At 40.0% G+C, this 27,701-nt stretch overlaps 1 protein-coding gene and 1 non-coding gene across 2 annotated transcripts; both read left to right on the top strand.

Moving 5' to 3' along the window:
- Positions 1-17,387: 17,387 nt before the first annotated feature.
- ddx54 (DEAD (Asp-Glu-Ala-Asp) box polypeptide 54) lies at positions 17,388-26,398 on the top strand. The gene is made up of 20 exons (XM_034709617.1): positions 17,388-17,692; positions 19,710-19,836; positions 19,934-20,004; positions 20,087-20,275; positions 20,396-20,445; positions 20,559-20,600; positions 20,698-20,793; positions 20,884-21,005; positions 21,141-21,202; positions 21,936-22,067; positions 22,168-22,378; positions 23,226-23,357; positions 23,468-23,689; positions 23,782-23,855; positions 23,942-24,148; positions 24,892-25,040; positions 25,147-25,260; positions 25,371-25,481; positions 25,591-25,676; positions 25,810-26,398. The coding sequence occupies exons 1-20, from the start codon at positions 17,573-17,575 to the stop codon at positions 26,091-26,093; spliced, it is 2,601 nt and encodes an 866-aa protein (XP_034565508.1). The 5' UTR covers positions 17,388-17,572; the 3' UTR covers positions 26,094-26,398.
- Positions 17,816-17,887, top strand: trnac-gca. The gene has a single exon. It is a non-coding gene; the product is annotated as a tRNA-Cys (tRNA).
- Positions 26,399-27,701: the final 1,303 nt, after the last annotated feature.

The raw sequence follows: 27,701 nt of genomic DNA, 5'->3' as shown, positions 1-27,701 counted from the left end.
CTCAACAACAAACTCTCTTGGTGTTATTATGTTGCACCCATAGACTGTATAAAATATTGACGTAGTATCCGTGACATCACCCATCTGTTTCTGAAGCGCTGTTTTCAGGCCAATCGTCGGCAGCGGCCACATTGCTGCTGTCGAGTGAGTGTGAGGTAAAGAGGCGGGCTTTGAGCCTCCTAGCCAACAGCTACAGTGTTCCCGCCTGTCAATCAAGCCAGCTGTGCCTCTCATTGGAAGACTCGTAATCTCAATATCTTCGAAATTGCCGCGTTAGAAAAATTTTCACCCCCCTCACAGTGTGTGCCGATTGAGAAATGAGCTATCCAGACTACACTTGTTTTTTGTACCATGCTGTAAACGTGTTTATTTCTGCTGTAAAGATTGTTTTTTTGTAATTGGTGTGTATGTGGTTTCCGGTACTTCCGGAGCCAGCCTCAAGCAGATAATCGATGAACTGCAGTTTTTAGCACTTCCGCATTGGACTCATATTTTTAGACCAGAGTTTGCCGCTTGGTTGCACCTTATCTTTTTTAGCAGTTTGAATTGTTACTGTGGACATGTATCTTATTTTTAGTCCTGAAGGAATCAAGCTAAGAAAACGTAGATGATGCCAATCCATGTTACTTTTTAAAGTTGAAAACATACATGAAATAATAGCCTTTAATACTAAATGTTGATAGTTAAAGTAGATGTGACTATTGGACATAGAATGGGTAAATATGTTCAGTATATTCATGCATACCACCTCTGCATAGGTAAGTTCCTTACTTGGGCCCCCCTGTCAAAAAGTCTGGATCCACCCCTGTGAATTTGTCAATTTGTGACTGCTGGGTTACAACCTTATCTCCTGAAAACATACCGTGATATTACCACTAATTTGTCATCAATAATTTTCAAAAATATTTCCCCTAATTTGTTCCAGATGGCATATTTAATTTATTGGTTCCTGGTGACCCATTTTTTAGTGTCTGCATCGAAATATTTCCATGATATGGTTTGGCCTATTTCAGGTTGGTAGAATCAGAGTGTATGCCACATTACTGTACTTAAAATCCTGTTTATGAAAAGTCAAACAGCAAGACTTCCCAGTCTCTTTGAACACTGACTGTTTCTGCAAGTACATATCAAACCAATAAGGCCCACTGTTTAAACACTGTAGGTAAAGGCTTAAATTGTGCAGTTTGTACCCAAACAGCAACCCTACCCTGATGAATCCATGATTTGAAATCCATATCTGCACTCACTCTTATTACAGTTTTAATGATCTGTATTACAAGTGCAGAATTAGACTTGAATTGCAGCACTTTAGTCCTTCTTCCTGAAGCTATGCAGCACATAAACAGTGCAAATTAGCTAATTTAAAAGCAATCCTTCATTTAACTAAAGGCAGTTTCTTGTATTCCAAGAGAACATCACGGGGAGCAATGCTTTGGAGTTTGATGTTTGTCCTCTTCTCTTCTCTTCTCGTCTCGTCTCGTCTCGTCTCGTCTCGTCTCTTCTCTTCTCTTCTCTTCTCTTCTCTTCTCTTCTCTTCTCTTCTCTTCTCTTCTCTTCTCTTCTCTTCTCTTCTCTTCTCTTCTCTCCTCTCCTCTCCTCTCCTCTCCTCTCCTCTTCTTTCTTAAAGCTTGTGCTTAAAGGTGACTCACCCTTTAGTAGTAACACATCCACACCCCATCCTGAGATGTCTGCCTGCTGGCCCTAGCTTCTGATCTCAAAGCTGCGTCTTCCACTCAGCGCCCTATAAGTACTGGGGAAGCTCCAGCACACGGAGGAATGGAGAGGGGCTAAATCAACATGCAGCTAGATTAGGCTGTTTACCTTTCCTTCTTTTAACTGACACCTGGAAATGATAGACACACTTAACATGATCATTTTCCAGAATAGGTTTGGTCCCTGTAGTGCTAAAAAGAGGAGCTTTTGCACGCTGAATCATATGGAATTTGAAAGCATATCTTTCTAGAAACCAAATGCACCACAGGCCTCTTTCATCTCCAGTTTCTCTTCTATCTCACTTCCTCTAATGTCTAACTCTCTAAAGAAAGTAAGGCTAAGCCTAAACAGCACAAATCCACCAGAGCTTAAATGGGTTGTCCATGAACATAGACCACTCAAACACACCTGTGCCCAACCTTCAAACCCAACCCCCCCTCACTCCCCTCCAAACACATAGGATAGAATATCAGCTTTGGCTTTGAAACCAATCCTGCCTCTTTATCTGTGCAAACCTGGGGACTGAGTGCGAGGGCAGAGAGCGGACATGAGCCTCTCGCTGCGTCTGCTCGGTTAAATAGCCCACCAAAAGCTCTGATGGAGCTTTCAGGAGCAAACTAATCCCGAGCAAATGCTCTTACAAAAATCACTTTGGAAATCTGCTGGAATCAATGTAAAGCCTCACAGGGGACAGTGAACACATGCCAGCCTTTAGGGGATGTGTCATATTCTCCCGCTGGTGATACACCATGCAGTGTTAGCTCTCATTAATATTGGAGTGTTTCATTAGTGGGGAGTGGTGGTGGAAATAAAAAGCAGTGCATGGTCATTTACATCTGGCTAACAACCTGTTTTTTATCAATTCCCCGTGATGCCTCATTGTTGTTGCACTCCACATTCATGAAACATTGAAACGCTGCAAGGTCTGAGCATTTGTCAACGTAATGAGGACATATTGTAAAATACATTAGCATTTCATGGCACAGCGCAATTTATTATAACCAGATCTGCTCTGTTTGCATAGAAACTCTTGATTATGTCTGTACGTATTAGAATCTACTGTGACCTAAATCCAATTTTGTCAGTTATTGGTTTAGTTAGGCTAATCTGCATTTAAACAATAAGCCAATTAGCCAGATAAGCTTGAATACTGTCTTTGATATGATGCATGTAAATATATAAAATAAAGTTAGAAGACAAAGAACATTTAAGTATAAAGAAGATGCATAAAAATAGTGTAAAAAAGATTTTAAAATCTTCGAAAAGAGGAAATGTGTGTTTTAATTGATAAGGGTCACCATTGTTCTTTGTCTCATTACATATTATGTCATGTTTATTTTTTTCTGGAGGACTTAAGAGGAATGGATGTGAGAAATGCAATTTAAAAGCATCCTTATTGTACAAGTAACTAATTCTTTATTCCAATTAATTGCTTAAATTAAGATTTGTTACTATAATATTGTTAGAAATAGGTATTTACCAGTACATAGTAGCTTCCTAATGATGTATAGTTTAATTTGAATGTTTACTCATTGTAAAACAAATAAATATTCCTTGTATAATCTGAAACTGATTTTAATGCACCGCAATAATATCCATGTCCAGTTATTTGTATCCTCAGCTGCCACCTCTCATGGATGTTGCCCTATTTATGAATGCCGCATCATTAATCGGTCCAAGAGCTCACTTCACGCTCTGGTCTGCAGCCGGGATCAGAGGTGATCTGACTCAGACCAAACACTGAGATATGAATCAAGCAAAGCAGCATCTCTCTGCGCGCACATCACCCCAGTTTCTTCTTCTTTGGTCCCTCGTGGTAAAAAAAAAAAGGTTTCAGCCAAGCCGAGTCAGGTCAATGGTTATTGCTCTGTGGGGAAATTTAGTGTGCCACATATGGAGACTACCTATTGTTTGGAGGCTGAGCTTTGAACTCCCAGGTCAATTACATGCAGAGCAAAAGCTTATTTATTGGGTCTGTCTTGCAGTATGGCTGTTCATTATTTTAATGTGATCTCTCCTGTTGGATTTGGTCTGTAATACTCACCAGTCTGTTTCTTTTACAAAGTGCTGCTGGGCTTTTTTGACATTTTGCTAATTTTAACATTGATGTCCAACCATTTTTACAGCAGATATACACTGTAATTACACAGTGCTGTAATAAAGGTATAGACTGTTTCACTACACTTTTCCTGCCTGACACACACAAATCTACACATGAACATGTGCGCACCCCCCCCCCCCCCCCCCCCCCCCCCACACACACACACACACATTGATGACATTCTCATCTGTCTCAATTTACTGCAAGTTATCCATGATTTCAAATACTAATATACACTTCACAACTACTCACCCTGTGTCAAGCAAAGAGTCCAAAGCAATATAAATCCAAGCCCGTACACCAGCCAGGTATGTAAAGTCATGGATGCAGCACAGTAAGGATGGTCAGTGGTCAGTGCTGGGGGAGAGAGAGCCAGATATTTCCTCTGCTCTCATGTAATAGTCCATTAAAGAAAAAAAAGGACAGAGAGAGAAACCCAGCAGAGATCCTACTTTCCAAAAGCCCAAGCAGCCCGACTGTCTCTCCCCACTCCAGCCCCAGCCTGAGCGAAGCTCACGCAGTGTGTGTGTGTGGAGTGCCAGAGAGAGTCCAGTGAGAGAGAGGGAGCCAACCATCCAGGCAGGCAGTCAGGCAGGCAGGCAGGCAGGCAGTCAGCTCAGCAGCCAGTCAGGCAAAGAGCGACTAAGGGGGAGGAAGATAAATGAGTGAAGGAACTAAATAAATGAATGTCTTCCTCAGCGGTCTCCTCACGTCCTGAATAGTGGGAGAAGCTGGTGGAACTAGTGGTTTGATCACAAAAAGAGGGGGGTAAAATCCTCTTTTCTTTCATGTCCTCTAATGAATAGAGAGAGAAAAAAAATGAAAGAAGCAGTTTTTTTTTCATCACAAAGATGAAAACAAACAGAGTAGCAGTGAGGGTGGTCCTTTTCCAGTTGGGCCAAACACATCAATCAGGATTAATTCCTGATTGATAATCCATCGCTTCTAATAATAGCCCTATCACAATGTGTTAAAAGCCCAGGCACTAAATGGGATGGCACACCAGGGGGTGGGCAAGGTTGGTTGATGTGTATGTGAGAGTGTGTATGTGTGCATGTTTGGGTTTAGGAGAGCAAGCAAACAAACACACACACACACAAACACACACACACACACACATGCACGCACAAACACACACACACACACACACACACACATGCACGCACAAACACACAAACACACACACACACATACACATACGCACACTCACTTTTTCTCCCAATGGGGCAGGTTATCTCTGCTCAGTGTATCACTGCGCTCGCACACTGGGGAGCAAATTCTATCTAATCAAGAATTAAAGAATAAATCCTTTCTTAGAGACTGTAATGCCAGAGGATAAGGCAGGCTTTGCGGTAAGCCCTCATTCCCTCCCTACCCAAAGCAACATATGGTCCAGCCTGATAGATGGCTGCCAATGATTGCTGTCATTCATATTAAGACATATCCACGGCGACATGCGCAGATTTTTCCACATATGGTTCATAACAATAAAGAGCAGATAAGCTTTTCCTCATTAACGCTCATTGACAAAACAAACAATACCCAATCATGAGCCACGCTTAATGTTTTTTTGTGGTGTTTCTGCCACACACACACACACACACACACACACACACACACACACACACACACACACACACACACACACACACACACACACACACACACACACACACACGCACACACACATGTGCCTCTTTTGATTTGTAAGTGTGTGCAGCTGTGTGTGAGTTGTCTCTCCTCTCTGAGGTTTTATTCATGAGTCATAGTTTGTGTGTGAGTGTGTTTGAAAGAAAAACAGGGTGAGAGAGGACAAATGCCAGCAGTATGCGCTGCCTGTGTGAAGCATATGTTATGTGGAGGAGGACATATGTGTGCGTGTGCAAGTTGTGAGGAGGGAAAAGAAGCAGTTTTAATCTTTACTTTCATAAAAATTCCACCAGGATTATTGATATTTTGTCTGTTATTTGTATGTGTGTATTTAAGTATCTACGTATGTGCTTCAGTATGCATGTGTGTATTTTAGTATGTACTTATGTCTGTATGCACTCAAATGTGTCTTTATGTATCGACCCAAGTATGTATGCTCTTTCTTTGCGCGTCCGTATATGTGTGTCTTAATTACTTATGTATGAATGTAGGTTCGGTGGTTAAATATGGTTAAATAAGTATGTACTTAAAGGCACTGCAGGGAATTTTATGTTGTGTTGATTCAGGTGACGAGGTCATTTATTCATTTGCCACTACAGAAAATTATTAACTGCAAAGCCTCAGCGACAAATCTTGGTAAACTCTAATATATAACCGTTAGCCAGCTTACACAAGCTGACCAGACGTTAAATGTTATCCGTCACAGCCTGGTGTCATGATGTGTGCTCTGATGTCCCAATAAAGTCTGAATAAATAAATATGCACGCGGTTCAATTATTTTTCTCCTCAAAGAGCAGAGAAGCATTCACCCGCTGGCAAAAACTTCAAATCCTGTTCATGGTTCATGGTGTTCATTTTACCTAGCAAAGCTCTGGTTGTAGACTTTCTGTATCTAAAACAATACTTCTTCAAAAAATGTACATTTTCTTGCCAATCCTGAGTAGAAAACATTATGGATATACAAATCTAAAGAAAAAAACTTCTGCTTATTACCTACTCCTTGTTAGACTTAAACATGGCTGCTTCCAGGTGAGTGTCGAATATCGACTAAGCTTTTCTCAGAAAATCTTACCTGAACTCAGGAGCTAAAATCTAAGAACAAAGGAATAACCAATCTTTTACTGATGATCTCATTTTACTATGTAGGTCAGTATAAAAGTGATCCTATTTCAAAATTAGTTAAAGACTCCTCATAGTGCCTTTAAGTAGGCACTTAATTATGTATTTGCTCAAGTGTGTACTTAACCAAGTGTGTACTGAAGGCTTCTACTTAAGTATGTCCTTAATTATATATGTATAGTGAAAATGTCCTAAACCAAGTAAGTACTTGATTGAGTATACACTTAAAGAAGTAGAAATATAAGTCATCTTTTAGTTGAGTGTATACCTAAGTTCAAAAGCTCAAGTACATAAGAATGTCTACTTCAGTATGTTGGTTTTCACATGTGTATGTCAATATGGGCTTAAGAATTTTGTTTATTTCTAAGTCTATGCTTAAGTGAATACTTAAGTAGTAAAGAGGTAGGAACATGTTTTGAGTATTGACATACACACACATTAGGTGTTAGGTATCAGTGTTCATATTTGCAACAGAATATGATAGTATGGTGTTTAATATATTTGCTTTAGCATGTAGGTAAGAAAGACATTAGTATGTATGCACGTTTACATATATGTTTTTATTTATTAGTGTTTGTTATTTCTTAAAGCTCCAGTAAGGAACTCTTGGTTTAGGCTGATTTTTTTGCATCACCTGTGGGCAAAGTGTTTTTTGCTCATTTTGTCCTGTGTCTGTGTAGTTAGTGTTTCTTGGAAAAAAAGTATCATCCTGCTCTCTCTTAACAGCCAAATATATCACTCATCAAGAATTAAAGGGCTGTATCATCAGCATGCAGTGCTTTTTTAGGTCATAAAGAGGCATCCGTCTTAATATTAGCCTGTTTCAGGACCAGCTAGAAACTCCTCAGAAGAGCTTTAACTATACAATATGCATATGCTGGTATATATGATTGTATGCATGTTTGTTTCTTGGTATGTCTGGATTTAAGGGAGAAACCTGAACAATAACAATATATATCCAAATGGGAATGCACTGCTGGGATTTGAAACTATAACCAACTTGCTGTAAGTTGTCAATGCTAGCAACCACACTAGAATGCAATTTGGCAGTGCTTACCCAGTATACTGGTCAAGCGGCCGCTATATGTAGCTAGACCTGACCACCTTGTAGCATACCAATGGCCGTATTACGTGCCACTGATCTGTGTGTTAATCGTTAGCTGATTATTTCTGGAAATCCATACCTTTGTTGAAAGGTTGTGTTTGTCTTTTCCATGCTGAGAAAAGTCAAACTGTAGTAAAGAAAATAATAGTTTTCAAAGCTACCTGGTACCTGTTGTTGTTCCACTGCACTCTCTCAGTGAATATGTAGGTTAGCAAGATGCATGTTAGCCAACTCCCAAGTAGCCTAAACCATACAACTTTGATAATGAAGCATTAGCGAGCCCCTTGCTTTACTCCTGATACAAATGTCCAAACATGGCCTATTCTTCCTCCCAAAAAAAGGACAAGGAGATGACCATAATAGTAATTTGGAGGCCCACAAATGAATAATTTAATGTCCCAATGACAACATCTACTGTTTATACAGTCTATTATATTTGCTTTAAATTGGATTTGTTCCAGTGTATTGATTTCAGTTGCTGCCAGTGAAAAATAATCCTACTTGTCTTGATGTCAAACTTGCTTTAACATCCACCCTCTTCATAAAACAGGGCTTATCTTAAGTGATATACTGATTATAAAATTAAAATTACATTTCAGCACCCACACTCACAAAAACACACTCTCATGCACACGCTCTACTCAACAACTCGAGCTTCCCATTTGTCACGACATGTGTGATGAATCTATAATGTGAAATGTTCATATTGCATCTACACAAGTAAATTGCATAGTGCAAAGGATAAAGAACAAGCACTTGCTGATGTGTGCATGCAATTTTTGTCCTGACCTCTTCTCTGTTTCCCCATCCTACAGCCCTTATTCATTTATATTCTGCTGAGCTGCTGAGCCTTTGAGTGATAAAGCCATGAAAGAGAAAGTAAGAGACGGATGGATTCGGAGGGGGAAAAGGAGGTCCGGCAGTCCTTACAATGATGAAAGTGAGTCCTCCCAAGCTGCTCCTGACTTATCTTATGACACACAATAGCTGCTTTAAATACCCTTGAAGTACCCTGCGGTGGCTATAGTTGTGGAGTGACAGTGACAAGAATGGGGAGGGCTACACAGGCTTTAAATTCTTGATGAAATTGCAATTAAGACACCAGAAGAAGAAACGAGCCTGAGGCCGTGCAAGCAACGACCAAAAAGTAACAACAAGGATGTGAGGAGGAAACGCATGAAAAGTTAATTCTGCTCTGTAGGCTTTAATTCTGGGCATCTGTCATCGCACATAACCTTCCCCGAAAAAGTGGAGAGGAGATGAAACTGGAAATGGCCATTAAGTCTCGTGTATTAATCACAGCCCAGCGGCTTTTTCTGCACAGTTAATGAGCAGTAATCCAGTAGTGTTTGACCACAATACTGTACACCATGGAAGGAATTTCTGCAGGCTATATGCAGCTGAATCAAAACAAAGTCTAGAAACTACATGGAGGTTGTGACTTCACTTTAAGGGACTGATTTGGCTTCTTGGAAAAATCCTCAGAGGTCTGTTTTTCTTCTCTGGAGAGGGATTTTTTTGTGCTTTTGTCACATGTTACTGTGATTATCGCCTTAATGCTGGCACTTGCTGTAAGATTAACTAGAAGGGAAACTGCCTTTTAGCACCCAGAATATTAGTAATTGAAAGTTTGACCGGATGTATGTGCCTCTGCACTTTTACACTAAAGGGAGCGCAAAGCTGGATTTTCCTTATACAGCAGAGGGGATGTCTCAGCAAACAGCTTAGCTTCAGTTGTGAAAATGTAAGCACTTTTGAATTTTTCTTTATTGCTTTTTAGATTATGTTCACAGCATTTTTAAGAAGAATTGCATATAAACAGCTTTCCTTACGCTCATTTATTATACAAATTCACAAATACACACCAATTTTTCTTTAAAGACAAATATGTGCCCAGTTAGATTTCAGTGCACTTTTAATGCTGTAGGGGAGATCGTTTATGGTTGCAACAGGGGGAGAGTTGTATCACCACATTTTCCAGCAATCAGGGATAGCATAGGAGTCACATGATTATTTCAGTGTTTAACTACTTCATCCTTGATCCTTTCAAGGCTGGAAACAGGTGCAACTAGTTTCTATAAACTGATTTTGAGGTAAGAAAGTAATTTTTTGACCAAGACTTTATTTCGTGTATTTCTTATACTATTGCAGATAAAATCATATGACACATATCAAATTAAACTTGAGTTTCTTGGGCAAAATGTGAAGCTTTATATCCTTGCTAATTTCAAACCACAATGCTTATACAGCTAGTTAAAAAATAGCTGACGGGGTGGGATGGCTCAAAAAAGTGATACAACCCTCCTGTTATGTAGAACAAATGACATTTTATTGATTTTTATAATTTGTCATAATTCCAAGGCAGTGGAAAAGAAGAACTAACAGTGCTACACCAGCTAATGTTTGAAAAAAAGAAGCAGCTCTGATTGGTTCACAATAAAGGGCAACATAAAATGACAGAAACCGTAGCCAAGAAAAATTAGTATAGCTCACAGAGTCCCATTTGTATCACAGATGAATTTGCCTTTATGACCATAGACTGTATAAAATACAATAATATTATATTATATATATAATATCCGGGACGTCACCCATCTGTTCCTGAGTGCTGTTTTGAAGCCAATTGACGGTGGCAGACATATTGGAAATGCGGAACTCAACTATGCATAGTGTGACGTATAGAGGCGGAGTTTGAGCCTCCTAGCCAACAACTATGTGTTCCCACCTGGAGTCAAGTCGGTCATGTCCTTATTTGGGCAAAAAATCGTAATCTTAATATCTTCTGAACCGTTGCGTTAGAAAAAAATTCTCCCCCCTGTACAGTGTGTGCCGAGAGAGATTAGCTATGTAGGGCCAAGATGTTTTTTGAACCAGGCTATAAACATGTTTATTAATGCTGCAAAGATCGTCTTTTTTCCATTCATGTCTATGTGGTTTCCGGTGTTTCTGCAGCCAGCCTCAAGCGGATTCTTGATGAATTGCAGTTTATAACACTTCCGCATGGGCTTTATAGTTTGAGACCGGAGGTTGCCGCTTGTTTATGACCTATACTGCAGCCAGTCAGAAGCAGGAGCTCCAAAGATTTTGTGTTTCACTTTTTAGAGCTGTCATGTCGTCTATTTCTGATACAATATACAGTATTTACGTGTCTGAAACCACATACCAACATTCTACCTACTACAATACAAACTCAAACATTATGTACTGCCTAATAACTTGGCGGTTATCAGAACATTAACAAAATACTGATGCATGTCCTCTCCAGGTCACAGGACTTCATCAATCACATTTTACTGATCTGAGCTATGATGGTAACAGCTATAAATAGAAACCCAACTTCAGTATACAAATCTTATTTTCTTATACAGCTACGTAGTTATCTGAATATATTAATATGATATGAAACCTTTAAGGAAGTTTGTTCTTGTAGACTGATTTACACACACACCCTTGCACACAGACACATATCCCCTTCAATGAGAGAGTGGATTAAAGTGTGGTCGCTCACAGAGGGAGAGAGACAGTGTTATGGATTGTGCTTTTAAACCTCTTTTTGAAGCATATCACATGATGTGGTTTCTGTTTTTGCTTCTTTTGTCTAATTATTACCACTTACTCCAGCATGTGTTACAACCTACTGCAACAGTGGGGTTGCTTGTTACCAAAGGAACACCATGTATCTGACATAATGTTAACTCATGAGACCTATATGGTTCAGTTTGAATTGGGTACATTTGTAGTAAATATGAATACTATGTGCAAAATTTGAGAACTCCAGCTCAAAAATTCTGTGAGTTACAGGTATAAAAATTCCAAAAGGCTAAAATGAATCATAAATATGTCGTGCTGATATCTCCTGCAAACATTTTTTAAAGATTGCAACCCCTTAAAATGTCCTGGTAAGACCTCTCATTTACTGACCTATGAAGCCACAATGTCTGCCATGATGGACGAGAGCAGGGGCCCAGCGAATCTACAGGGTTAACATAATTATATCTCTTCTCAAGCATGTAAGCGCTGCTTCTCTCAGCGTCTTATCAGCCTGTGGCATCTCAAGAGGCACAGTCCAATCAGTGGCCTTGTATTTTCAGCATGGCTGCTCTGTGTTCCTGCACCAGGGGCCCTCGGGATAAAGCCTGTGGCCCCTCTCACCATCTGCTGCTGTCACTGGGGGTGGCACCATCACATTCACAGTGTCATGCAAGCTCATTTAGGCCAAGACCAGGCTCTGCCCCATTCCTAAGCTGCCTTAAGATATATTATCTTCTTGTGCAGGTTATTCACAGCTTCATCATGGATACTGGTTGCAGGGGCGTGTCCAGACTTTTTGAATGGGTTGGCCCCGTTACATGCACATGTCTGTGTATTATGTTTTCCTTTACATTATTAATCTCTACTTACAAAACTGATGTTAAGATATGTTGTTTTGTGTATGGAATTATTATTCAAAAACATCTCAATAGTTTAACCGAATAAATATTTGATTGTTAATTTATGGACTGAAAAAGAAGATGTATCTCCAAAATCCACATTATTAAATACTAATAAAAGAGAATCTACCACTAGCCTGTCTTAACTGAGCCCAATGAGCTGGTTCAACCTAAGAGTCTCCTCTGATATACATAAAGTCAAGCATATTTAGGTGCCACCCATATATGGGGTGGCACCTTAGATGGCAAATCAGATTTAGGGCCTGTGTCCACTAACAGCGTTTTTTTGCAATGGCAGCGCAGTTCAGAACACACTCAGTGTCCGCTATATGTCATCTGTGCACTCACAGCGCTCATAGCTCAAAATAGTTTCACTTCTGGAACACTGCAACGCTTATAAACGTCTGTTCTCTCTCACTAGCCAATCAGAATCAAGCTGGGGCTGGACTTCAGTCATCAACTTTGTCATCCTTGTGACTTACCAGACTAACCAGACTCATTTTTTCCATCGTTCAGTTTCCAGAGCTGCTGCTAATGCTGAAACATGGTTCATTTCCATTGTTATCATTTTCTTTGCACAATTTTCTTGAACAAAAGTAAATATGAAACTCACACAGCAATTTAAAACACTGACAGAAACAATAGTGCCATGATGCAACTTTCTTAGTCTATAGCAACAGTAAGTGCTGGCAGGAAGTGCACTGAAACTGATGCTGTGGGTGCTGCCAATTCATAAAATATGGTTAGTGGACACATTTCTTTAGAGTAGGGCCATGCCATCTGAGGCCAGCCCCTGGACATGACTGGTTGATTATATACTCTTGTAAATAGTAGTAAAAAGAAGTGTTATGGCTTTGTTTATGGTGTTGCCCAACCTTACAGAAAAAATTGAGGGTTTGTTTTTAATGTGTTCTGGAATCCATATGTCTCATGTAGTTTAGAGTATGGACTCTGAATATTCTTTTTATAGTGTTACAGGAAGGACCAATGAAGTACAACGTGAAAAATGAAAGATTACAAATCTGGACAGTGTGGCTCAACATGTGGGAATTCCTGGCATTTGAATTACAGTAAGAGTAAAGTATCTCTGAATTGGTCTCTTCCTTAAGGTGCGACAGAAAGCTGCTGTGGGACCTATTGGCAACAATAAACAAAAAGTGTCTCAATCCAGTGCCTACATTTAGGAATTTGAGCTCCAAAAAGACAAAGTTTGTCATTTTGAAAGAAATAGATCAATTTCATAGCCCGAATGACTTTTTACAACTCCACCAATCACTTATACTTCCTTCCGATGCCCAACAGGAATGATAATAATGAATGCTCCTTTGTTATGATGTTGAAATTTACAGTTTTAATAATGTGTGCAGTGGGCATACGTAAGAAAACTAATTTGTAAAATGCTGGCAGATAAAAGAGGTACTTATCGGTGTGTGTGTGTGTGTGTGTGTGTGTGTGTGTGTGTGTGTGTGTGTGTGTGTGCGCGCGCGTGTGTGTGTGTGTGGGTGTGTGTGTGTGTGTGTGTGTGTGTTGTATTCATGGATATGGATGTGATGAATACAGACAGGTTAGTATTAGGTGGTTAATAAGTCTGTTTCAGTAAAAAATATGCATATACACTGAAATAAAGATTTGATGTAAAAAGAATCACAATACTGTTGCACATTTTAGGAGACTTTTTTTCCAAATAGAAATTAAATAAGTAACAGAAATGTTTTTACAGCGCTGAAAAGGGCACTTTAAAACATTCAGACTTCATCTCACATCTCACAATTAGAAAATAATCTTTCATGGGCTGCAACTCCAAAGCTAATATTTTCTCTCATGCTGCCATTTCAAACTATTTGAAGGGGCTGTTATCAGATCTCTGAGATTAATTTGCCCCTTGGATGTTCAGCGTCTGGCATGGAAAATCAAAACCAGCATCTGAAGGCTCGCTGGAGGGACACGGCTGCCCTTATGTTGCTGCAGCAATGCTAATTGGATGTTTGGACTATTTTTAAAAGGTCCACTGAACCCATGGCCAGCCTTTTTATAGAGAACGGTTGATAAATAATTAAATCGACACAGATAGAGTGGAATAATATTTAACTGCTACCCCCATTTAAAGGCTTAGCTTTACAAACCATCAGCTCAATAATCTCTTAATTTAAACATTCCCCTCAATCTCCAAGGCTTAGAGGAAGCAGCATCTGCCACACACACACACACACACACACACACACACACACACACACACACACACACACACACACACACACACACACACACACACACACACACACACTAGCAGTCTGCTGGAGTAGATCTTTATAAAAATCCAACCTGAGACATGTTGACATCTGTTTTCCTAATGACTTTCATTCAGCGCCCATTAATGCGATGACTGCTAAATCAACCAGCGTATCTAAAGCTATGTTATCACTCACTCTGCTTCTATCATAGATTCTCTGCTATATGTCCCCTGGCCTACATTTAGTCCTCATAAATCTATGTATGTTTGTCATTTATGGATCTTATAGGGAAATCAACGACAGGGCTCTCAGGGGATTTGTAAGAGGTGAAGCACAATCCAGCCTTTCATAACTTATGATACACATGGACGAATCATTAAAAGCCCTAACTTATAAATTATAAGCGACATGAGAGAAGTAAACGGCCTCTTGCACATCATGTGTGCATGCAGCAGTGATTCAGGATCATGATTTCAACATGAGGGCTCCACAAAGCAGAGAGACAGAGAGTTAAGAGGCTGACCTGATAGCTCTGTGATGCCAAAACAGACAGTTTATTGACTGCCAGGTCCAAACCAGCATAACCATGCCATCCCTGCTGGCTTCATGTCTTAATCCCCCTCAGGCTTTATCACTTAAATCACCTTAAGAACAAAATCCTATAGGTGGCTCGCTGCACCTTTTTTTTTTGTCTGCATGTAAACCTCGCTCGCTCAGCTCTCAGCTGAACAGATTTGGCTCCAGGCCGCCGGCTCTGTGAGGGAATATGAATGGCATTAGCTAGAGGGCTGTTGCCATGGTGTTGACTTATTTACTGTACATCAGCCCACTGACTTCAAACAGCGCCGAGCACGTTTTGGCTGCCATATTAGTGTCAGCGTTATCATCCAAAGGACACATTTCAACTGGGTGATTTAAAAAATTAAACGGTGGCAGCTTAGACACAACAAAAAGTTTCGGAGCAAAATGGGAAAAGTCATGCGGGTTGCAGACACACTGGGCAACAGAGAATGTGGAATATTATCCCTTTTTTTGTAAGCGTTAAACATTTTCTGTTGGTTTTCTCTGATTTCACACACAATAACAAACATGGGCATTAGGATGGGATCAAAAAAAGACACAATGCTTATAAAAAAAGATGGTAAAAACACAATTCAAATCGTTCTAAAGCATACTGTACATCTCTGAGTTCACTATTATTTTCCATGTATCCAGCATCTGTTTTCGTTAGCAGCAGCTGGCTTCACATTTTAATCAAACCACATCTGAGATATGTCACTGACTTTTAGTTTCTACAAAATCAAAACGCAATAAAGGTGAAGGCTTGGATTATTAGAGGCCAGACAAAAGTACTACAAAAAAGATTTGATCTTTTTGATATTAACTGGTTGTGCAAGATTAATTTAAACGCAATAGAGCAGGGATATTCTACATAAGCCTTTGCAGGGCAACATGTATGAATGGAGGGAGGGGTTTCTTTTCTTTGTTGCGTCACCAACATCATGCTATTATTTGACAAGGAATGACAAATTGTATTTTGATTTTTTACATCACTTTTCCCAGTGTTATGGCAATTGTGCAATAAAAATACATATATTTCAGATGGAAGACTTGTATTTTTAAGGTGCATAATGATTGCTGAAATGTAGCTTACTGTAAGCTCTTGTTTTTTGTGAAAAGTGAAATCTGTTCTAAGAGAAATCTTGTAGCATATTCCAGGCTTCCAGTAGCATAAGTGTGACAGTTGTTGCATGGATGGGTAAGCTTTGCCTGCCAAAATGTCCTGAACCGTCACTTCATGAAAAGTTATGCAACAAAAAGAAAAGCTCTTATCTCTTCTTTGGGCCAATGAATTATGAGTTATATAAACATATAGTCATCACAATGACGGCATTAGAGGACAATGCTAATACCTTTCACTTTTCCCAGACATACATGCTTAAAAATATTTTTGGGAGGTCTCCAGAGACGATGATATTTCTGACTTTGGGTCAAACTAAAACATACTACAGATTATTTTTTGTAAAAAAAGGCCTGACCTAATGACCCTAAAATGGGTTTACAGGGCTGTGTTAGTATTTGAACTGAAAGACGTGTACTGACAGTTCTTGCTGTCATAACATGTACAAAAACAATCAAAGAAGTCACACATTTTGATTAAATGTGAACAAATATGCATGCAGGGATTTATGGAGACAAATGGTGCCTATTGTATCTTTTGCTTTTAGATGATCTGACTAGAGAAAGAGATAAAGATGCTGCCATAAAGATTTTAGAGGTAACTCACCTCCTGTGAATGTTTCATTGATGGACAAAAGGTTGGAAAATTTGCATTTTTTTAATTGTTCTTTGAACATCACATTTTCTCTGGATCTAAAATATCACAATATTTTTGTACAGATAGTATTTTTATTTTTATTTTGAATTTTTGGATTTGTGTTTAGGTTTATATATTTATTGCCATTACTGTCTTGTTGTATCCTTACTGTCTTAAGTACCAGTGTTCCATTCACCACGTCAAATTCCTTGTGTGTGTTAGCTCACTTGGCAATAAAGCTTTCTTGAATGTTAAACCTTGAACATTTAAGAAACAATGTCACAAAAATTGATTTGTCAATGATATGTAATATACCCTAAAACAGATTGAGAAAACTGCTTCTCTTCTTCCTGTTCACTAAAGCATATGGATTCTAAGCAAACAATCAGTCTTCTCCTCTTAACTATAATTTTGGCTTTGTGGAGGATGGAAAATGTAAAACCGTAAAATTGAGTTTAATGGTTGGATTGAGCTGCTGCAACATTGGCTTTGAAGTATAGTTCATCAAATCCGCTGTAAGTAAATGAGATATTGTTACATCAGAAACTTGGTTGTAAGGCTTTTAAGATAATAGAAATTACACAGCACACCACAAAATGTCCCAAGAGAGACAGTGGTGGAGGAGGAGGAAAATATGCAGAACTAAGTAGACTTCCATGTGGAGGCAGCAGGTGGCGGTGTTGAGGTGAAGTGACGTACCAGCTGCGGTCATACGAACGGAAGAAGAAGCAGTAGAAAAACGAAGAAGACGACGTTTACACGTGTTTCCAACATGTCTGCTCACCGTGTTGTTGTACGTTGAGGTATCAGAAGCTGTGTTAGAAACTAGTTTTTGCCTCCTTTATTCCACAACATCTACATTTAGCTTTGTCGAACTCCGAGCTAAAGCGGAATCGAAGCTCCAGGATGGCGCAGAAGAAGAAAAAACTGACGAAGAGGAAGAGACACACCGGGAACAGAGAGCCGGAGGCTGACTCTGACAGTGGAGACTTTGAGGTGGCTGCTGAAGTTAAAGACGATGATTCTGTAAGTAACAGTAATTTACAACAAGGAAAAACATGATATTTTGTATTTATCAGGGCCCAACTCATTGTCTTCAGCCACAGCTGGGTTATACTACAGGTTTTCTCCGTGGTATATGCAGGAGTAGGGGGTATAGCTCAGTGGTAGAGCATTTGACTGCAGATCAAGAGGTCCCCGGTTCAAATCCGGATGCCCCCTGAAATATTTATGTATTCTGTGTATATTCATGAGCCCTCTAAAATCGAGAGAAATAAGAATGTAAATGTGTGATAGTGTCAGTTTTCAGAGGTGATGGCAAAACACGTCTGTATACTGTTAGGAATAATGTTTGTTTGGCCGTCACCTCGGCCATTAACAAGCACAATGGAACTGTTGTAAGCACCTGCTTTCCAGATCTATCTGTTTCAACGATTTCTTCCTTTCCAATGTTACCTTGATGTTAAAACTACGGTGGCCCTGAAGAGCAAATCACAACGGAAAATTCAGTAAACACTACGGCAACTCCGAAAACACAACGCCAACTCCGAAAACACAACGCCAACTCTGAAAGCACAACGCCAACTCTGAAAGCACAACGCCAACTCTGAAAACACTACGGCAACTCCGAAAACACTACGCCAACTCCGAAAACACAACGCCAACTCCGAAAACACAACGCCAACTCTAAAAACACAACGCCAACTCTAAAAACACAACGCCAACTCTAAAAACACAACGCCAACTCTGAAAACACTACGGCAACTCTAAAAACACAACGCCAACTCTGAAAGCACTACGGCAACTCCGAAAACACAACGCCAACTCCGAAAACACAACGCCAACTCTGAAAACACAACGCCAACTCTGAAAGCACTACGGCAACTCCGAAAACACAACGCCAACTCCGAAAACACAACGCCAACTCTGAAAGCACTACGGCAACTCCGAAAACACTACGCCAACTCTGAAAACACAACGCCAACTCTGAAAACACAACGCCAACTCTGAAAACACAACGCCAACTCTGAAAACACAACGCCAACTCTAAAAACACAACGCCAACTCTGAAATTACAACGCCAACTCTGAAAGCACTACGGCAACTCTTAAAACACAACGCCAACTCTGAAAGCACTACGGCAACTCCGAAAACACAACGGCAACTCTGAAAACACAACGGCAACTCTGAAAACACAACGGCAACTCTGAAAACACAACGGCAAATCAGAAAACACTACGGCAATTCAGAAAACACAACAGCAAATCAGTAAACACTACTGCAACTCCAGAAACACTACGGCAACTCAGAAAAGACAACGGCAATTCAGAAAAGACAACGGCAACTAGAAAAGACAACGGCAACTAGAAAAGACAACGGCAACTCCGAAAACACAACGGCAACTAGAAAAGACAACGGCAGGCAACTAGAAAAGACAACGGCAACTCCGAAAACACAACGGCAACTCCGAAAACACAACGGCAACTCTGAAAACACAACAGCAACTAGAAAAGACAACGGCAAATCAGTAGACACTACTGCAAATCAGAAAACACTACTGCAACTCCAACAACACAACGGCAAATCAGTAAACACTGGCAACTTCCCTAGGGTACCTACTTCTTCCGGTTTGGACAATGCCGTGGTGTTTTCTGAGTTGCCGTTGTGTATAAAACTGTACGTTTGTGAACAAAAAAATTGACAAAAGTTGCCAGGCAGTCCACCTCTAAACATCTCCACTCAAGTGTGTTTTACTTCTGAATACATCATGGATGTTGGGCCTGAATGAATTAAAATCTTAATACAGTTCTTAAAGATCAACACTTGTATATAATATTTGACCGCTTTACACATTAGCTACTTTGTGAATAGTGTAACTTTTTTAAGGATGTCGCAATTATTGTTCAACCGTGTGAAACATCATTTGATGAGATTCATTAAATTATTACTACAGTGCATTGATACAAACAGTGGATAATGTATTTTTGGAATATTTCTTTTGTAATTAATAGCTTTTTCTTGTGTTTTCTTATTTGACTTTCAGGCTGGGAGAAAGCTGCCTGGGTTCCCTGCTACCTCAGGTCACCTGTCTGATGTGGAGCCTGACACCAGGGAGCTGGTCAGAGCTCAAAACAAGAAGAAGAAGAAGTCTGGAGGCTTCCAGTCCATGGGTAGGACTTGATTCAGAGCTCAAAGAAAAGACTGATAACCAATGTTTTTTGTAATCTATGTATTTGTAGTGTTCAACCATATTATGTTTGACTGCAGGTCTCAGCTACCCCGTTTATAAAGGAGTCATGAAGAAGGGTTATAAAGTCCCTACTCCCATCCAGAGAAGGGTAGGTCAGGATCCTGTGATAAAACATTTTGAATTTTGACAGCTCAGCATTCATTTTTAATCCTTCTCTTCAACCACTTCAGACAATTCCTGTGATTTTGGACGGCAAAGATATGGTCGCCATGGCAAGGACTGGCAGTGGTAAGACTGCTGCCTTCCTTGTGCCCATGTTTGAGAAGCTGAAGGCCCCTCAAGCCCAGACGGGAGCCAGGGCCCTCATCCTAGCCCCGACTCGAGAGCTGGCACTGCAGACCATGAAGTTCACAAAAGAGGTCAGAAAAATGAAGAGCTTCCTGTTGAGTTTGGTGCTGAAGTTGGATGAAACAACATTTTCTTTCATCTGCTGTATCTGTTGAGAAATATACAAACTGTGTTCTTTGTGGTTGTTACAGTTGGGAAAATTCACAGGCCTGAAGACCGCCTTGATCCTCGGTGGAGACAGGTGTGTGACTTTTTTTATTATTAGTGTTATTATTTAGTCTGCTTTCTGTGATCCATACAGTTGTCCTTTAATATCTTGAATAAATGTAACTCTTGTCTTCTGCTGTCTCCCAGAATGGACGATCAGTTTGCTGCCCTTCATGAAAACCCCGACATGTGAGTGTTTTTTTTTTTTTTAATCACAGTCCCGCTTAACAATCCCATTCCTGTTCTGTATCCTTGTAGTCCTGACTTCTGTCCGCCTCTCCCCTAGAATCATCGGTACCCCCGGTCGTCTAATGCACGTCATCAAGGAGATGAACCTGAAGCTGCATAGCATGGAGTACGTGGTGTTTGACGAGGCTGACAGGTGAGAAATGTGTCCTGTTTTTTAATCTCACAGCTCTGTTTCGCTCGGATGAGTCGACGTGGAAACTGATTGGTGTCTTCTACCTCTTAGATTGTTTGAGATGGGTTTTGCTGAGCAGCTTCAGGAGATCATCCGGAGGCTTCCAGACACACGACAGACTCTGCTGTTCTCTGCGACTCTGCCTAAAATGCTGGTGGAATTTGCCAGAGCAGGTGAGATCAACAGTCACTTCTGTTTAACATGGATCTGCTATAACTGAAGATGTCTTCAAATTTCATTATGATATTGTCATTATGGTCATTTATTGCTGATTAAGACCAAACTGAATAAGCTTTGATAATTTCCAGGTCTGACTGAACCAGTACTGGTCCGTTTGGATGTGGACTCTAAGCTCAGTGATCAAATCAAGGTAAAGGAGGGATACAGTTCCTTTAACATAAGAAATATGTTTATTTGAAAATTTGAAATTTAAGAGTTTCTAACTCAACAAAAAATTCCTCCAATGATTTAGAAATGATTGATCCAAAAACATCCAGAAGAGAATTATCTTAAAATTAGTTTGTAGTTGTCTTTGGGACAGAGGTGACAAATCTTAATTCTGATCTTTTACTAATCTGCATCATGATGTCATTAAAGCCATAGATAATTCTATTTTCCATTTTCCATTTTTGGGGGATTATTAAATGACTTCAGCTCGGCAAATGTGTATTTCTAGAGCTAGGTTTACAGCTAGAAGCTGTAATGAAATCCAGCTCCCGGTTTACTATAGGATTTTGACATACCAATTATAGAACTGACACTTAGGGCAGATGGATGGACAGAATCCCCACATTTAAAAGAAAAATGCCTGTAATTGTCCATTAAAAGGTCCTTCCAGGACCTTTGTTGACAGATCATCAACCTCAAATATTACTTAAAGCTGCATTAAAGTTCTTAAGACTGGGGAGAATGAACCTGAGCTATGTTTCCTGGATGCGGATTATGTAATTGTTGTATATACTAGTGCAAATAAAATAAATGATTCAGGGTTTAAACTCCCATAAGCTGTGTAGCCTTAAAAATGGTCTGACATTTTTTGTAAAGATAGATGATGCGTTACGTTCAAATGCCACAAAAACTCAATTCCTCCTGTCTCTTCTCAGCTGGCTCTTTTCCATCTGCGAGTGGATGACAAACCTGCACTGCTGCTTCATCTGCTTAGGAACGTAGTGAAACCTCAGGAGCAATCAGTGGTGTTTGTAGCCACCAAACACCACGTTGAGTATGTAAAAGAGGTGAGATACAAACACCTGAATACTCTATTGTGAAAGTGTCCTAAATTTCTTTGAAACATCAGCTGTAGTGAGTTTAAATTTCTACTTTTGTGCTCTCCAGCTGCTCACCTCAGAAGGTATGGACTGTGCCTACATCTACAGCGCCCTCGATCAGACCGCCAGGAAGATCAACATCGGGAAGTTTGTGCATCGGAAAGCCATGGTGCTGATTGTGACGGATGTCGCTGCTCGTGGTATAGACATCCCTCTGCTGGACAACGTCATCAATTACAACTTCCCCTCCAAGCCTAAGCTCTTCCTGCACAGAGTTGGTGAGTGGCTGATACACTGACTGAAGCTCTTGCAGGGTTCCCACGCGTCCTGGAAAACAGTTGACCAGTTTTCCAATACTGGAAAACACCTGGAACATGGGACAAAAAGTAAAATGTCCTGGAAAATCACGTATTGTCCCGGAAAATTATTCCAACATGACTGCGTGCGACCTGACACGATTAAAAAGTTGTGGCAGAGAGCTTGGGGGTCTCTGCCTCACAACTTTCCGTGCAGTCTGAGAGCTTAGTTACCGTACTGTAGCTAGTAGGAGTGCAAAGTTCAGATTGTGAAAACAAACGGAACAAAAAGAGCGACACAGCTCCACAGAAACTGCAAGTTGTAAACATCGCTGATCACAATAGACCTCGCCATGCAGGAAGACAGTTTACACTTTTTAAAATCTCTTAGAGACCTTCAAATACAGAGTGCGTCTCTATTTTTTGAGAAAAGAGAAAGCTGAGATGTTGCCCATCATTGTTACTCCGTTGCACTAATAAAATAAAGTGCTGTACATCTGTGGTTGCATCTTTCTATAATCAATTTGCCATCATTTTTAAGCATTGTAAGAGATTATTTCATTGATAGCCATAGATTGCATGTCTTTCAATGTAGACTTCCACTGAGAGGAACATATCAGACTGTTTAGGAACTAAATTAGGAACAAAATTTAGACTGTCGTACCAGCTTGATCATCAATGAAAATGTCCTGGAAAATGATTTCTGGAAAAGAGTGGGAACCCTGTCTTGATTTAGACTCATTAGAGTTCCTTAATGTAAGATGAGGAAGGTTGAAATGATAAATAAAGATTATCTGATCATCGGTCATTACTTGTCTTCTCCCATCAGGTCGTGTGGGACGTGCTGGACGCAGTGGCACAGCCTACAGTATGGTATGTCAGGATGAGATGCCTTTTGTTTATGACCTTCACCTCTTCCTCGGAAGGCCAGTGCAGTTTGCCACAGCTGAACATGAAAAAGGTAGACTTTGCAGAATAAGTCTTTGGTTCAGTATCTATGTTTTCTAGTTAGCTTGCAAACAACTATTTTCTCTACTTTTTCCCTCCTACATTCGAACCCTTTCCCTCCAGATACAGAAGGAGTGTTTGGTCGGGTCCCACAGAGTATCCTGGATGACGAAAGTTCCAATCTCATCACAGCTCACGAGAACTCCCTGGACCTGCAAAACCTGCACCGTATCTCAGAGAATGCTTACAAGCAGTACCTGAAGTCTCGACCGAACCCTTCTCCTGAGTCCATCAGACGAGTGAAAAGCACAGATGTGTCCCACATGGCTGTTCATCCATTACTAGGTCAGTTTAGAGGGGGATGAACTCTGGAGATGCAAAGATGATTACCCTCAGAGAATATTTGAGTCAACAGGATTTGATTCATGTTGTTTCAGGGTCCGGTTTGGAGAAAATGGAACTGGAACGCCTTCATATAGTGGATGCCATCAAAGGATACAAATCCAAATCTGTGAGTTACAGCAGAGGATTACGCAGTGACATTTTCCTTGTTAACAGCAGCAAAACATTAAAACCTTTTCTTTCCTTCTCTTATAGACCATTTTTGAAATCAACTCAAACAGTAAGACACAAGCCAGCGTGGTGATGCGGACCAAACGCTCTAAGGACACGCGGCTGGTGGACAAATTCAGCAAACACAAAGACAACCTGGCTGCTGAGAGCCGACTGAAGGGGCCATCCAAAGCTGCAACTGCAGACGATGATTTCGAAGACACTACAGGCAGAGATGATGACACTCTACAGGCAAGAAATTCTCACTCCTCTGTTGCATTATGACTTGAAACCAAGCATCAGCTGCATGGTTATTTTTCAAAACCATAAGATCTGCTTTTGGAGCACTGTGAACAAAACCCAGATAACAAACATTCACCACTGGGACCAAAACCTGCAGTGATTTTTTAAATCAGCTGTTAATTGAGGAGCAAAACGTGTTACCATCAATTAAATTTAAAACTAAAGAGGATCTAAAAATGTGTTAAAGACTTGCAGGCTGCAAAAGATCTTAATGATCAATAAAATATGCTGATGATGGTCTCCAGCTTGTTTATGAAATATCAGACAGTAGACACATTTTTTTTTCACCATCACAGCCTCCTAAATTCCCACTTTGTCAACAGAAGACTTATTTTCTATTTACTATTGAAAAATTAACCAAAAATATGCAAATGTATGTAATGTAAATTTGACATGCATATTATTTTAAAATTAGACAAAGAACATGGTACAATTCTTTTAGTCGCTTGCTTGAAAAATTCACCTAAAAACGACTATGAACCAATAGTTAAAGTATTTTTCTGTTGATCAGATAATCAATTTTATCCCCTAATCAAATAGTTTTCAAATCAAAATCCTTTTTATCATTGTGTTGAATCCACATGTTTGATGTTGTGTGCAAACTTACGTAATCTTAAATACTGCTGCAAATCCTCTTTTTGTTCGTAGCCTGGATGTCATTTTTGACTTGTAGTTCTTCATGTGTCCACCAGGAGGTGTTCTCTTCAGTGGTAGGAGGAAAAAGAAAAGGCCTGAAGGGAGATAGAGAAGAGTGGCCAAACAACAAGAGAAGCAAACAGACGGGTAAAGATGAGGAGTTTTACGTCCCGTACAGACCCAAGGACTTCAACTCAGAGAGAGGGTGAGGAATAAAACATCAACATTGACTTTGTGTTGGAGTAAAAATTCCCTTGAAATTAAGAAAATGTTTGATCTGTGTTTTAACATGCGACTCTGTGTGACATTAGGTTAAGTCTCAGTGGAGAGGGCACTGCCTTTGAACAGCAGGCCTCCTCGGCTGTCCTGGACCTCATGGGAGACGAGGGAGCAAGGCTCAACCAGCACAAAAGGATAATGAAATGGTGACATTTTTAATTCACAGAGACTGTTCTCTCTTTTTTCTTTCTGTAACCTCAGCTGTCTGACTCTCCCGTCTTCAAACCATAATTTAGTGTCTTTCTGTTGTTTTCAGGGACCGTAAGAGGAAGCGCTTTGTGACAGAAACAGGAAAGGAGGACCAGAAGAAGAAGATCAGAACAGATGGTGGACAGGTCATCGGTGTTAAGAAGAACAGGAAAAACTTGTATCCTTCCTACATAATTTGTGTACTTGTGTACTTTGACTGTTCTTTCTCACTTTAATTATACTAAGCTTTATCTCTGAGGAGTTGAGTCACTTAACAAATGTGCCAGCTACGAAGAGTGGAAGAAAAAATACAGAGTGGATGACGGAGGATCAGGGTCAGATGGAGAATCGGGCAGAAGAAGGCAAGGAGGAGGTAAGGGAGCATCTGTTGTCTCAGATCAAAAGACAGATTTTTTTGATATTTCAAGTCTATAATCTCCAATCCGTTATCAAGCAATCTGTGATGCTCTAGTCAAATCTTTTTGCCTGTGTCTTTCATCTTCCAGGGCGAGGTCGTGGCCGTGGTCGTCGTGGCGGTAACTCCCAGAACCCCAACCACCAGAGGCCTGTAGGACTGCAGAAGACGCCTGATGGCCGCAGAGTTCGCTCAGAGCTGAAGTCGAGTGATCAAATTTTGAAGCAGCGCAAGAAAGAGCAAAAGCACAAATTCCTGCAGAGCGGAGGACTGAAAAATGTCCGTAACAAGAACAAACAGTGGCTCGGAGAAGTGAAGAAGTCAGGGTTTGGGCGGGGGGGTCAAAAGAAGGGTAAGATGAGGAAGAAACTCTGAGGAGGACAGCGACTACTATGATCTCCCCAAACCACCTTAAATAATGTACACAGTCTTCAATGACTGTGGATGTAAGGATGTGATGGGTTGAGGAAAGCATTTCTGGACTGACCACCGACCTTCTCCCCATCGTGTCCGACTGAACTCTAAACTAAGAGTGTGTATACAAATGATCCAACCAACTGGATTATCTTTAATACTTGTTGGCAGATAAATGTTAATCACATAATACAGACATGAATAAAACAATATTGTCTACTATTTTCATTCACATTCAGATAATAAATGCCCTTCAAGAATTTGTTTATGATGTGTAAGTATGTGCATGTGTTTTCAATATGTTTCTCTTATGCACTATTCCTCCACAGCTTGTCATCTGGAAATGAATCATATTGCCATATTACCTCAGGGAATCCATAATCCACCTTGATAAACATGGCTGACCTGACTTGTGTAACTAGGAAATTACAACATCAAATTTTAGGTAGTTCTTATCATGATGACTTATGTGCGAGTATTCATATTTTAGAGAACTACATTATTTGATGCTAAGGGGGAGGGTAAAACGTCATGATTGACAGCTCTGTTGACATGGTTCCTCAACAACGTTTCAGAAAACACGACATCACAGAAGGGACAACAACATTTCACAAAACACGATGACACTACAGAAAACAACTTTCACAAAAAAAAACTAAATTTCACAACACAATGTTTCACAAAATGGAAAGGGTTAGGATAATACTTCTTGGTTTTTGATTGGACAGAACTGAACAGCTCGAAGTCATTTCCTGTTTCTATAACTACTACTTAGCTGAGTCACTGCATAAATTTGAAACTGAGTTTGAAGGAATGGAAGAGGAGACGGAAATAAAGGAATATTTCAACAATACACATGTAATGTAGCCAAATACTCCTACAGTGTAGCATATATTAGGACACCCTCAGGTCTCAGTGTGTATATATATATATATGTATAAAAACGGACGGTGGTATAAGGTGGTACCCTCACCTTTCTCAGGAGAAAGTGTTTACATGGGAAAAGTAATCTGATTAAGTGTAATTTTAATACTCTGTTGGAAGTTTAACTGGATACATGTAATTTGAGTAAGCACATACTTTAAGTACATAATTGATTTAGTACAAACTTGTTTCAGTAAATACACATTGACAGGTAGCAGGCCCATACTGTACTTAAACAAGTAGAATATTGATTCAGTACATACTTGAACAATAATTTCTGCTGTGAATTGCACAGACTGGATTGATATTTACCTTCTTTATTCGTAAATTAAATGTTTGTTCTGGTAAGTGAAGGGGCCATAACAGCCTAATTGCTTCTGGGTCATAAAGTACGTCACCAGTTCGATAGAGGAGTTAAAGTCACAGCGTTTTTTTTTTGCCTCTTTTTTTCTTGAACTATGGACAAAAGTGGAGAATCGAATGTTGTTGATATACAGTCAATGGTAAACATCCACATCTTTCAAACTTCTCTAACTCCTTCATAATGCAGGCTTTGAGTGGTAATGAGATCTTTTTATCATAAAACAACATGCCACCTTCGACATTATCAAGGTTACTTTCTCTGGATATGACTATGAGGTTTTC

The sequence above is a fragment of the Notolabrus celidotus genome, chromosome 19, assembly GCF_009762535.1.
Source record: "Notolabrus celidotus isolate fNotCel1 chromosome 19, fNotCel1.pri, whole genome shotgun sequence".
In the NCBI taxonomy this organism is placed as follows: Eukaryota; Metazoa; Chordata; class Actinopteri; order Labriformes; family Labridae; genus Notolabrus; species Notolabrus celidotus.
The sequence above is the reverse complement of the archived record's forward strand: the minus strand, read 5'-3'. Positions and strand labels throughout refer to the sequence as shown.

What these genes read in the sequence shown, in the direction of transcription:
- ddx54 (XM_034709617.1), top strand. Translation starts at nt 17,573, where the DNA reads ATGGCGCAGAAGAAGAAAAAACTGACGAAGAGGAAGAGACACACCGGG. An exon ending in AAGGATACAAATCCAAATCT is followed by an intron (nt 23,856 to 23,941) that starts GTGAGTTACAGC and finishes CTTCTCTTATAG; the next exon opens with ACCATTTTTGAAATCAACTC. An exon ending in GACTTCAACTCAGAGAGAGG is followed by an intron (nt 25,041 to 25,146) that starts GTGAGGAATAAA and finishes GTGTGACATTAG; the next exon opens with GTTAAGTCTCAGTGGAGAGG.